The 12926-nt window shown below is 44.9% G+C and overlaps 1 protein-coding gene across 1 annotated transcript in view; it reads left to right on the top strand.

The window, feature by feature from the left end:
• Positions 1-12926, top strand: part of aacs (acetoacetyl-CoA synthetase) — a 41107-nt gene that overhangs the window by 15445 nt on the left and 12736 nt on the right. The window contains exons 9-12 of the mRNA XM_023838955.2: positions 2459-2539; positions 3011-3135; positions 8683-8747; positions 11342-11464. Of these exons, the coding sequence (XP_023694723.2) occupies positions 2459-2539; positions 3011-3135; positions 8683-8747; positions 11342-11464 (394 nt within the window). The remainder of the gene's footprint in view (positions 1-2458; positions 2540-3010; positions 3136-8682; positions 8748-11341; positions 11465-12926) is intronic.

Raw genomic sequence — 12926 nt, 5'->3', positions numbered from 1 at the left:
TGTCCCCTCCTTTCCCCACAACCCTGGACTTGAATCAGGGGCCATGCAGGCCTGTAGCTCCATATGCCAGCTTGCCCCCCCTTGCCCCCCCTGGCCTGTAGGCAGCCATGATCATTGCCCGACAGCCTGCCACTGAAAATCCTGCCTGACTCCTCAGTCTTATGGAAACTCGCTCAGGATGCCCATGACCTGCCATTACGGCTCACCTGTTACTCACTTTGGCAAAGTAAAGAGGCTGTGTTCTGATTTGCGACTTGGACCTAATGTCTGAGATGGAAAAATTGGGGGTGCCTCTTCAGTAGCTTAAATTTGGGGTAGTGTACTTTTCTAAGATGTACAACCACTGAATTTCGGATTGTCGGTAGGTTACAGGTTACGTTAACATTATTTTGGATGTGCAAATTCTAACTGGATTGCATGTCTATTCTGCCTCCGTGAAGTCTCAAGTTATGTAGGAACATAAAGTAAGAGATGAATATTTAATTAATAACTTTGTGAAGCCAGAGCCCATTTTCAATTTATGTCTTTTCAGCAGTAACGTTAATATTTGGCTGCATTTTAATGTCTGCTATAAGTGGATGGTGCCTGTGTGTGTGTGTCATGGTGACATTTGTTACGGAGATGTGTGTGTGTGTGTGTGTGTGTGTGTGTGTGTGTGTGTGTGTGTGTTACACTGACATTGTGGGTCTTTGTGTGTTACACTGACATCATTATTGCAGCAGCCCCATGAGCTAGTATGAAATGCCAAATTATTACCCAAATTAGATCAAAGAGCCACCTGCTGTGTATCGTGGGGCTTGGGTCATGGGATGGGATGGGTGAGAGTGTGTGCCACACCCCACCGGTGCATCTGGGCAGCCCTTCAGCTGTGACCTCTGGCAGCTCTGACTCTTGGGGGAGGGGGGTGGTATTCCACTATAATGTGGGTAAATGAGGAGTGAACTTTCCTGCCGTACATGAAGAGAGGGATACAGGCATTAACAGCCGATAATGCAGTGTGTATGGTTTCACTGAAATAATGAGCTCCCTGATGTATTATCATATCATATTAGGTGTGATGAGAAGCTATATGTACACTGATTCTCCAGGTGCAGGATTCGGGGCCCTTTATAATTAGCGCATTTCATGTATTTCTCAGAGGAAACAAAGTACAGTGATCCCCGCCTATCGCGGAAGTTACGTTCCAGACCCACCAGCGAAAGGTGAAAATCCGCGACATAGAAAGACGATATAAATATGTTTTTTTATAGTTTAAGCCCTAAGTCGTAGGGCTTAAAACAAAACGAAAAGTTCACAAAAAGTTTGCTCACAACAGTCGGACCACAAGCAAGATACGCGATATGCAGAGAACTGCGATGTGTCGGGGAAAAATCCGCGATATAGCGGGAGCGCGATAGCTGAACCGCGATATAGTGGGAGCGCGATAGCTGAACCGCGATATAGCGGGGGCGCGATAGCTGAACCGCGATATAGTGGGGGGAGGGGTCACTGTATATGTGTGCAAACACAAGGCTGAGAGTGAGTTTTAAAATAATCCTTATTTTTTATTTTGTACATTTTAGTTAAACGTAGATGGCTTTTTATTAATGGTCCAATATGAGTAGGGCACACACACATACACACACACACATATACACGCACATGCATACACACACACACATAGACACACGCACATGCATGCACACAAGCACGCGCATACACACAAAGGCACACACAGGCACACGCATACACACCCACACTCGCACAGACGCGGATACACACACACGCATGCGTGCATTCAGTGTGACTCATTAAGTCGGTGATTGTCAGTGCAGTGGTGAGCAGGTTTAGGGGCCGTAAATCCTCCATCCTGGCATTTGCAGTGGCGGCTGCTGATCTCTGAGGATCTGCCTCATGTTGTAGGTTTCAGTGGTTCTGCATGCGCAGTGCGCCTGTCAGCATGTTCACTGGGTTTTGTGTGCATTGTTCCCCCCTATTTTCCTTGGCTTTGGGTAGCCCACAAAGACAAATCCAGAAGCACATTTTGCTCACATTTATTCATTGGGCACAGAGCTGCTTTCCTCTGTTTGTTTGACAGTTGCAGCTTTCGTTCCAGATTAGCACAGTCCTTTTGTTTGTCCCTGGCATTAGCTTTCCCAACCTGCCAAATTACCAATCGTGGCAGTGCTGCTTTTTTGTTTTTTGTTTTATGTATAATCAGTTGCATCACTTCTCCATACTCTTCACACTGATGCATTTCTTCCATCTCTCAAGATACAGCTCTGAAGTGGCTACTTTCCAAATACAAAATTGCCACTTTATCTTTGTTATATGCAAAGGTGATTGACTTCATCAAGTAGAGGCAGTGGTGGGGATCCTGTGATTTGAGGAAACGTTTGCACTTCTGTCTTGGGTGCTGAAGCACTTGCAGTAACTGTTTCTGTGCCCCCCCCCCCCTCTCTCTCTCTCTCACTCGCAGGGAACGCTTATCCAGCACTTAAAGGAGCACATTCTGCACGGTAGCATGGCCAGCAGTGACATCATCATCTACTACACCACGGTATTAAAGACAAACGTACCACTAATATTAGATAATAAACTATAATATCTATTGTATTTTAAAGCATGTATCATTAATACTTGAATGCTTTAGAGAATAAGGTATCATAGTACTGACCTCCATTGTGTAGCTTTCTACCAAGCTCTAACAATTATGCACAACTCACACAATCCACAAGCCAGAAATCAAGCAGAATCTCTGCTGTCACAAAGCAGGCCCACTAGCAAATGACAGTCAGCCTTTGGCCTTGGTGTCCGCAGACCAGACGTCTTCTAGCCTTGAACTGGAGGACTGTGGTTAGTGCAGCGCTCCCTATAACGAACAGCCCCACCCCCACGAGAGTCACCGCTAAAGCAACTCAATTAAGGAGATAATTGGCTCCGTCAAGTATTTGAAAATGCACAGTAGTCCTCCAGGAGCAGTGAAGGCCTCCGATCTCACATGTGCAGTATGTCCTCTGTGTTCCCCCAGACGGGCTGGATGATGTGGAACTGGCTCATCTCTTCTCTGGCGGTGGGGGCATCTGTGGTTCTCTATGATGGATCCCCTCTGGTTCCCACGGCCAACATCCTCTGGGACCTGGTTGACCGACTAGGGTAAGCTGGGGCTGTGGGGTGGACAGATCACAGCAGAAAGCCAACTGTGTGAGCAAAGAAGATGGCTTGAGCAGGGCAGGAGGCCCTGAAGGTGTCACTGTTTGGGTGGGAGGGTGAGAACTATATATGTATTTTTTGTTGTTAATGTAGCAACAGTCTTGCAGATCACTTGTTAGTACAGCTTTGGTAGAGCATTTCCCCCATTGCCCCATGGGAAATCAAGACCAGTATTCGTCTGAAGAACATTTGAAAGCTGAAGAACCTTTGAAAGGAGCTTTGCAGTTGACACATGTTGGCCACGTATTAATGGAACATTTATACAATTCTCAGATTGGATCTCCTTTATTATGTATTCATCTGGAGGGGCTATGGAATAAAAGCTTTCTTTCAGAGATGGCACAATATCATTTTGAGTATCTTACAATACCGATACCAATCTGATGTATTTCCCCTTTATCAACTACTGTGCATTAAATGCGATATTTGTGACAGTACATTTCAGTTAATATGGGAAACTATCTGCATTTATTGCTGTAACCACATTGTTTGGCTATGCTAAGAACAGAGAAATGTAATGTTGCTCAAAGAAAGGCTTTGCCACTATGCTAGAGGAAGAAATCCACAACCAACATGATTCACACAAGTCTGCTTCTTTAACAAAAATGAACAGAAATACTCCTTAAAGGGCGAAGGAATCTATCATAAAAATATTACTGTATACCCGAACTAACCATTTCTAGTCAAAAACTTTGTGTATGGTTTGTTGTGCTATGGCTGCAGACATTTTTGGGATTTTTCAGGCTAGACCTAAATCTAATGGAAAATTGGATTGGTATTTACTCCAGCATCCCCCCCACCCCCCTGATACAGCATTTTTTTGCCGGTATCTGGTCAGTGCCGTCTCTCCTTGCTTTCCCTTGAGACAATTTTGATTAGAATTTTTGAATTCAATATTAAAATATGTTATCTTTAACTTCCCAGTTATAATAACCAGGTTTAGTCTGCTTTCTTGTAAATAAGGAACACTTTAAGGAAAAGGCTTACATTTAATTTCAGTGGTGTGTAGATTAATTTTCCAGACTTTGAAAGCGTGTACAGTCTCTCTCTTGGGGGTTGAGTAGCAGTGCTATGTTAAGACAGTCTAACACAAGTCCTTGTCATTCTTCAATAGTCTGCTGTTGGTTGGAAATTGCTTTAGTGTGCACTGAGCAGAGAATGGCCTTTATCTGTTCTGTGTTTCTTTTGGTCCCTGAGTTCCACAGAGAGCACAATTTGCAGTATCTTGCAGGTTCCAAGCTTAACACAAATTGCATGCATTCATAGTCGTCTTCTGTTTGTTGATGTGTTCAGCATGTTTTTTGCGTTTTCACTTGAATCCCTGATGCAATGCAAATGATAAAATGTAGCTGTTTGAAACATGCTTATTACCTGCAGAGTCGGCCTGTCCCAGGCCTGTTTAAATAATTAGAGAAATTACATGTTATATTATTTATCTTGCAGAACCTCCTATTCAGAAGAGACCGGGGGGGCTGCCCAAGGCAGCAGGGGGGGCATCGTAAACAGGATATCAAGTTTTCTAAATTGGCTAATGGCAGACTGACTGACAGACAGAAATTCCTCCTCATAACCGACAACACATGTGATCTAAGAAATGCATGCAGTGTAAAATACGTGAGCAGTAGCGAACGCCTTGTGTATCTTTACTGATGTTCTGCGGGGGGCATAGAGCTAAACTCTAACAAAAATGTAATCATTACTTTTTCCAACCATTTATTATTATTATTATTATTATTATTATTTTGTTTTAGGAATCCATCCAAAGGTTATACAAGCCTGGATTTAAAAGGCATAGAACAATGCTTCCACTTACATGTCCAGCCAGAAGAGATCCCTCCTCCCAAATCCCATTTATATTTGCAGAGTAATGGGGAGCGACTTGCTAAGCGGGCGTGAAGAGCTCACGGCCTGGTCCACACCTGTTATTTCCTCTGCAATTTGGCTGAGCTGGAAGGATAAGGTGCGAGGAGATTACCCTGACATTCAGTCACAGGGTTATACTAGGTGCTAGAGTGAGACTGCGAGTAGTTAAGTGCCCAAAGCTGCATTTAATTGATGTTGCTCAGTGTCGCAAGTACAATAGGCCTTTTCCGCTTACCCTAACACTGACACACGCCAATTTTCCAACCTCCCCCCCTTTTTGTATTACCCTAGAGGTATACTTAGTTCATACGCTTTCTCCTGTAATTGTCATCAAAGCCATTTTCACAAAAAGATGACATGATATATATTTTCTGGATGGTCTCTTCCCTGCCAAAACAAATAATACATCTGTCTTGGGTGTATCATTACAAGCCTTACATCTTGGTACTCATGCAGTGCCTGTGTTTAACTGTATTGAAACTAAATTTGTCATTTATGAGGAATTTGCAATCAAAGTTAAACATGGGGTGTCCCAGTGGTGTGTCAATCAGTTGCTGAGAACTTGCTAGTGATTTGCTGTGCGATTGACCTAAAACTCATCAGAATAACTGCTGGCAAACAGGCGTAAAGGATGGCGAAGTGGCTTTGACCACCATGTAACAGTGGGATACTGTTAATGCGTGAATTTAAGGGTAGATGCTCAGCGTGTGTCTTCATTATAATGACTCTGTCACTGCTCTTTGCGCTCTAGGCTTTTGTGTTAAGTTAGATTTGAGCTGGATTACAGCAACAGAAAGTGAAAATGATGGTGAAGTTTATTCATTCACATTTATTTGCACTTGTATGACTTCACAGCACTGTGTTTGTGTGTCTTTGCACAGCCAATAATCCATGGGTATTTGTGGAAGTTATCCTTGGGGGTTTGTGGGGGGGCTGCTTTTTGTTTATTTTTGCAAAACAGAATATGACTGGTTTATATCTTGATAATCTTTTATATCTTTTATTTATTTGTGTGTGTGTGTGTGTGTAGTATGTGTGTGTGTGTGTGTGTGTGTGACTCATTTACTATTCTCATACTCTAACTCTGTATCCCCACTAGTTAGAACCTGAACTTCCGGCCGTCCAGTCTAGCCGGAGCCTAATTTCTATCAGTATGACCATCAACTTAATAATGACATTTGGGCCAGCAGACCCTTTGGTTCATACGTACCACGTCCTTCCTTGAAATCACTATGAGTAAATGCTATCTAATGTATTATAGTGGTTTGGTTTTGCTCCTGTAAAACGGAAAAGCAGGCCTCCTAAAATCAGTCTTGGCTCAGTTGTGTTTATTGCTGCGCAGGATGGTCAGGGTATTTTCCTCTCTCCACTCATATTTGTGGCCAGTGAGCTTCTATCCTCATATAATGAGTAGCTGAATGCTCAGGGGTCGCCTGGGTTTCGTGGTTCTAACAGAAGCTTTGGTAATACCTCATAATGAAGTGCTGCTGAGCCCTTAGGAGGACAGACTGTGTTCAATGACAAGGTTCTAACAATTAGATTAACAGACGTTTATCTTGGGTGACCTACAAACTGTTGCTGGCAGCTTTTGCCCTTTAGTGATGCAGTTAAGGTTGTACCACTTTGCTCACCAGTACAAGCTCAGCTCCTCCTCCGGGATTTGAACCTGCTGCTACCTGCTGCCTGTTAATAAAAATGCCTATTTAAAATTCAAATGCCTGTTCAAGCCAAAGGCTTCCTGGCCTGACTCCAAATTGGTTTGCCTTGTTTTTATTAAGTTTATTGAGTTTTACTGCACAGTGCACTGGTGGAGCTGTTGGTGAGTTTATTGCTGAGGCCTTGGGGAGCTGGCAATACCTCATCTTCTTTTTTTAAAATAGCCATACATTAACAGCGGACTGAAAAACTGCTCATTTAAACTGGATGTGGCAGAGAGAAGTGGAGGTATGCAGGGGGAATTTTCACACTAAATGGCTAAGTGTTTTTTTTTGCATCTGTGATTGCTTGTCGGGGAAAAAAGTGACTTTGTCCTGCATTTATATCCTAACAGCAGTGGTCTGAAGAAAAAACAATCGATATTGAAATTCCCTGCTGAAAAGCATTAATACCGCCGTAGTCGCTGGTTTTCTTTGGAGATCAGAAGCCAGCCTTAGTGCTCCGCTAGATAACTAGGCGACAGACAGGGCACTTGAGTCTGGTGTACCTGGTATCCATGACATCCTGGAAGTCCTTCAGATAGATGTATCTGTCAGACCTGCATTAGCAGCTTATAATGGGATAAAGACCTTTTCTTCTGTGTGAGAGATTTAACTGGTAGGAAGCTGAGGGGATGAGTTGTGCATTTAAACGGGCCCAAATGTTGGCTGTTGGCCTTGCTTATGTTTCCTCATTTAAGATTTCAGGGTGAGGTGATTATGTGCAAAATAGGGATGGAATTTATAATACAGAGCCTTTCAATGTATGCTACTGTTCTGTCAAACTATCAGCTAGACACAAGCAAGACAAATGCTACTTTCTGCAAATCTTTGTTTTGCACTTTATAATCTTTGGTAAACTTATGTAATTGTGGCTGAAGTGATTGTAAAACTTTCAGAGTCTTCCTGGCACTGGCTGAGCTTCATGATGCTAAGAATCCAGGCAGGATGGAAGAGCCATTAGCACTGCAGCCTGATGGCAGCAGGGAAGGAGTTTTGCAATAAGCAGCGTGTAGCCCTCAGTGTGGAGCCCCCCCCCCCACCCGTCTGAGGGCAAACTGATGGATCTGAGCTCGCAGCACCGGGAGGGCGGCTGTGCTCGACTCATCATCCGGCAAAGTGGCCGATTGATTCTTACGGAAGCGCCTTACCTCTGCTTTAATGGTTTAATGGTATGTGAAACGAGTACTGCCACGAGGCCAAACAGGCAGGCAGTTATTCAGAGAATCATTGCGACTAGCCCAAGGTGTTAAAATATATAAGCGATGATGTCATTGGGCCTAAAGTGCACGGATATAAAGAGAACTGCGAAACCTCTAAAGCCTTCCAGAGGAATTATTATGAACAGTTTAGCCCTCTGGTCCTCGTACCTGGACGTTATCACAGAGCACTGTGGCAGATTGTCACCCCCAGTTTGATTATGGAAACCCGGTGTCCACATGCCGCTCTCCCCCCCTCCCCCCCATACTACATGCCTTATGGGACTCACGGGCTCTGCAGGAAAGCCTCCATGTCCCAGGATTCCCTGGGCAGGCCTGCACTTGGTCCATGGAGACAGAAACACCTGATGGTTAGTGTGTAGCTGGCTCAATTACACATTCTGTTGCGCCTGCCTGTAGTCTTAAACTACGGCTATTGACAAATTGGCAACGATGTGTTTGAGCGCAAAAACAGAACAAAATTTTTTCCCAAATGTTTTGATTATTAACATGACGCAATGGAGTTATATAGCCTGCAGTTTAAGACCTTGTGATTGTATTTCACATTTGAATTTTGATAGCATTGTTACTCGTTATTGTATAGACTGTTCAGATTTTCACATGTTCAAATTTACATTTTATTCGCTCGGTTAACAGAATTGCCTTTATTTTGCAGAAGAGCAATCTATGGACTTGTGTACGGGTGTTTGAAACTGTTTGTCTTTGTCCTGCAGGATCACCATTTTTGGAACTGGTGCCAAGTGGCTGTCCGTGTTGGAAGAGAGAAATCTCAAGCCAGGTGAGTGCAAAGCGCAATGTGGCGTTTTCTAGCCGTGAGGAGGAGCAGAGCTGACTAGCCTCAAGTTTTGCTTTTGAGTGTTTATGCTCTTGGTGATAATGTTAATGATTTGTGTGCTCCAACAGCTGCCGATGTTACATTAAGATGCAATTAAAATAATTGTAGATGCATTGTATTTCTCCAAGTGAGAGCCCTTGTTGCTTTAGTGAATCGCGATTCCCCTCCGTTTAGTGGCTTTGAGTATGCAACTCAGAACCAGCGAATGCTTGATGAACTCCCAGTGATTGGGTCCCATTAAAACAGAGCCGCAGATTGTCCTTAATACTGTATATTTATTCCACGGCTCACTTGTTAGACCCCAGAGTGCCGAATCACGTCCTGATTACCCCGATAACAGCTACCCATGTTTATTCATAAACACAGGAGGGGGGATTCGCATGGGAAATGGCTCGGATGAAGGGCACCAGAATCTTGCCTCCATCATGTTATGCTTTTTCACTCTTTATTCTCTGATGTAGCACATTTAGGGCATCAGCGAATCACTAGTGTTAAACTCACGTGGCCCTGTTTTGTGAGGTAATACTGTACTAAGGATTTAGGGTTAAGTAGTGCTTGGTGATATTTGCAAGGCTTGTAGCTTGTAAGCACTACTTAGCTTGAAGATATTAAGGAATAATTACAACTTGCAAAAAGCAGTGGGGGGGGGGGAGGGGTTGGACACACTCTCACACACACACTCACACTCACACACACTCACACTCACACACACACAGAGCCTGGAGGTGTGAGGCAGCACTGATACCCACTGACTCACTATAGAGAGAAGCACTGGCCAGTGGTAACTGCCAATATGAAAGATTTGTAAATAATGTGAGGGATGTTAAAAGCAGGTGTCTCCACATAGGTGTGGGCTTCCATGGTTTAAGCCATCATGCTTAGGGTTGTATATAAAAATGCTGGAGAAGGTAAATTGGCCATTATTTTGTCCACTATGGCTCTGGGTGTCTGCAGGACTTCAGTCGGCTTCTTCGGCCGGCTCCTGATGAGTAATCCTCTTATGCCCAAAAGTTTCTCAAGTTGTTCTGTGGTGTGACAGAGTGATTCATTATTTTTTTTTTTTCCAATTTCCTCTTCTGCAGGCGTTGTTTTAGGTCTGTTCAGAGTGATTAGTCATTAGTGAGCATTTCCATCTGGATAGGAGCAGCCTCACATACAGTCTCCATTCACAGTGCTCACCCATTGGTTTAATGGGCATGAAATTTATGTAGATCATATTCCAGCATCCTTGCAGTCACCAGTGGAGCAGTTCTGGTAAATTCTGGAGTGACTGCTGACACAGTTGTCCCCCACGAGCCAATGCCGTCACCTGCCTCCCACGGAGCCCCAGAAACTCGCAGAATCCATGCCAGGGTGCCGCTGGCAGCTCGGTGGCTGAGTGCCGTGTTTACGTTTTTCGTTAACGTATCCTTTAATTTGGAGGGCTCCCGACTAGACACTTTTTACTGCTTCGAGAGGCATCCCCGTTGTATAAGAAACTCTGTAGAAGTTTCTCCATCAGATGCTGTTCAGCTAGTTGGCTCCTTATATAAATGTTTCGCCCCTCGGTTAGGAGTCGAGCCTTTAATTTTATTCTGTTTATCTGCACTCCTGCATGGCTGCTGCTCCAGCCGGGGAGGAGGCCTTCGCCATGTCAGTGCTGTGGGGGCGCTGGCATATGTTTATGGGATTATGGGGGAGCGGGCTCTCTCTGCCACCGGAGGTCCCGTCCTTCTGATGACATTTAGTGTGAACACCTGGCCTCTCTGTGGGGGGGGCAGGGGGGGGCGTCTCTGCAGCACCCCCCTTCACGGGCGGACAGGCCTGCGGAGGGGGCTGCTTGACAGGGTGCCAGCGATGTGCAAATTAAACAGAAAAAGAAAAATCAAAACAAAACACGGACAGATTCCTGCCTGATCGGCGGCCGCCGGGAGAGACGGGTGTCACTGCGATTCACTGGTGTGTTTTTATTGTGGCCTGTTTGCACTCAGCGTTTTATCATGAACTCGTAGTGTATTTTTAAAGCTTGGATGTGAGTGTGACGGCAGACGGGCACGCTCCCCGTCTTCAAAACGGCGCTTTCGTTATTTGCTGTGCCGTTTGGAGAAGCTCTCTCCGCCAAAGGGTGTCACTGTTACACTGTTACACCACATTCCCCTAACCAGTCCTTTGTCCTCGGCATTAAGGTCAGTTCATCTGTGTTTGTGCTGCTGTATACCTGTTGACTCGAATGAGTACCTTGGTTAGATATGGATGAAGCACAGTGCTTATTGTACATGTGTCTAATAAGACATTTACTTAAATAAAGAACATATTTATAACAGATCTTGCTGATGAGATGCTGCAGTACTAACTAGGGGTAGCATGCAGCCAGAGTAACCCACAGGTCACAGATTGAGTTCCTGAATTTATCCTTTAATATATTTGCATTGTAAAAACTATGTGCAGATAGTAATTATGTTATTGACGGTTTTGGGAGTGTCTGTATATTGGATGGTAATTGACATCATTACACGTTTCCTCTTTCCATGGCTCTCACGCGCTCTTCCCGTCCGCAGCCGAAACACACAGCCTGCAGAGTCTCCACACCATCCTGTCCACGGGCTCCCCGCTGAAGCCCCAGAGCTACGAGTACGTCTACTCCAGCATCAAGAACAACGTGCTGCTGGGCTCCATCTCCGGTGAGGCCCGGTACCGCCTCCAAGGCCGCGGCTGATCACGTGACCGCTGAAGGTGCTGCTGATCATATGACCGTGGAGGGCCTGCTGATCATGTGACCACTGAGAGGGCCTGCTGATCATGTGACCACTGAGAGGGCTTCATTGCATGCTCTGCACAGCTCCTGAGCCGGTTATTAAATAACGCCAATTTCCCTGTGAAAGGAAAGTGAGACTTTGTGTCTGCCCCCCACCGCCCCAGCCCAGTGAGCTGCTGTCTAATTTGTAGTCTGGGTTTAAAAAAAATACTCCATAGCATTTGGGGGGGCATCATTAATCATTCATCAATGACTCTTCTCCCAAATCCATCATGGTAATTGTGTGAAATCCCAAAGGATCAGCGCATACAAATGAATATTAAGGTTTATCTCTGCCGCAGAGCTGGTGCTGGAATCGTTAAAAGCAGTGAAATTTACACAGTGGCAGTTATTGCCCCCCCCCCACTCATGCCTGCTGAATGCACAACATCACCGCTGAAAGCTGGGCCACATCGCCAATACTGAACATGCTCCTATATGATCATTGAAACTTGCCGCTAACTCCTGTTATGGAACCATGGATTTCTTGTTAGTTTGTTTTTTTCTCCTTTGCGAAAGAGCTCCAGATGTAGTCTGGCTATGTTTGATTATTCATGAGAGGTCGGGCTTTAAGCTTATTTGAATTCACAGCGACTTTAATTGTTATTTTGAATTGAAGTCATAATAAAAAAACGTCTGACTGTGTTGGAAAAAAAAACACCGAGGCACCGTTGGGTCACCGAGGCAAGGATGTTACTTCAGAGGTGACACTAAGAATCAGACATGTTTTAAACCCTATTTTAACAAGCATAATCCCATTTTTTGTTTAAAATAGCAATTTTTTATTGCAAGATGTAAGAAAATATCACAAACCCCTGGATACTTTGTAATGGAGAAAACTAATGGGAAAAAATTGATTTGGGTGGTTCTACTTGGCGTTTCCTTAGCTGGGGGCCGGGGGAGGTGAGTTATCTCCCTTCGCCTGAATGATTTCTCACTTCTGATGAAAGTTCAGTTGTGAAGTCATATGGCCCTGAAAGTTCACAATGCAACATACAGAATGTTCCTTTGTTTAAGGTTCCTCCCTGGTTCTGTTAAAACCCTTATTTATTCTGAGTACCACGTTTCTTGTGGAATACATGCAGATGTGCTGTCTTTTATTGGAAAGAATAGCGAATCTGTAGCTTTCATGCTGGATGTCGGGTTAGGGTTAGTGGTAATAAGAGCAGGTCTTCCAGGGCGGCCCGGCTGAGGCCGCTGGCAGGTACGCCCGGCCTGAGCAGGTCTTCCAGGGCGGCCCGGCTGAGGCCGCTGGCAGGTACGCCCGGCCTGAGCAGGTCTTCCTGGGCGGCCCGGCTGAGGCTGCTGGCAGGTACGCCCGGCCTGAGCAGGTCTTCCAGGGCGGCCCG

Source organism: Paramormyrops kingsleyae, chromosome 2 (assembly GCF_048594095.1).
Source record: "Paramormyrops kingsleyae isolate MSU_618 chromosome 2, PKINGS_0.4, whole genome shotgun sequence".
Lineage (NCBI taxonomy): Eukaryota > Metazoa > Chordata > Actinopteri > Osteoglossiformes > Mormyridae > Paramormyrops > Paramormyrops kingsleyae.
The sequence above is the reverse complement of the archived record's forward strand: the minus strand, read 5'-3'. Positions and strand labels throughout refer to the sequence as shown.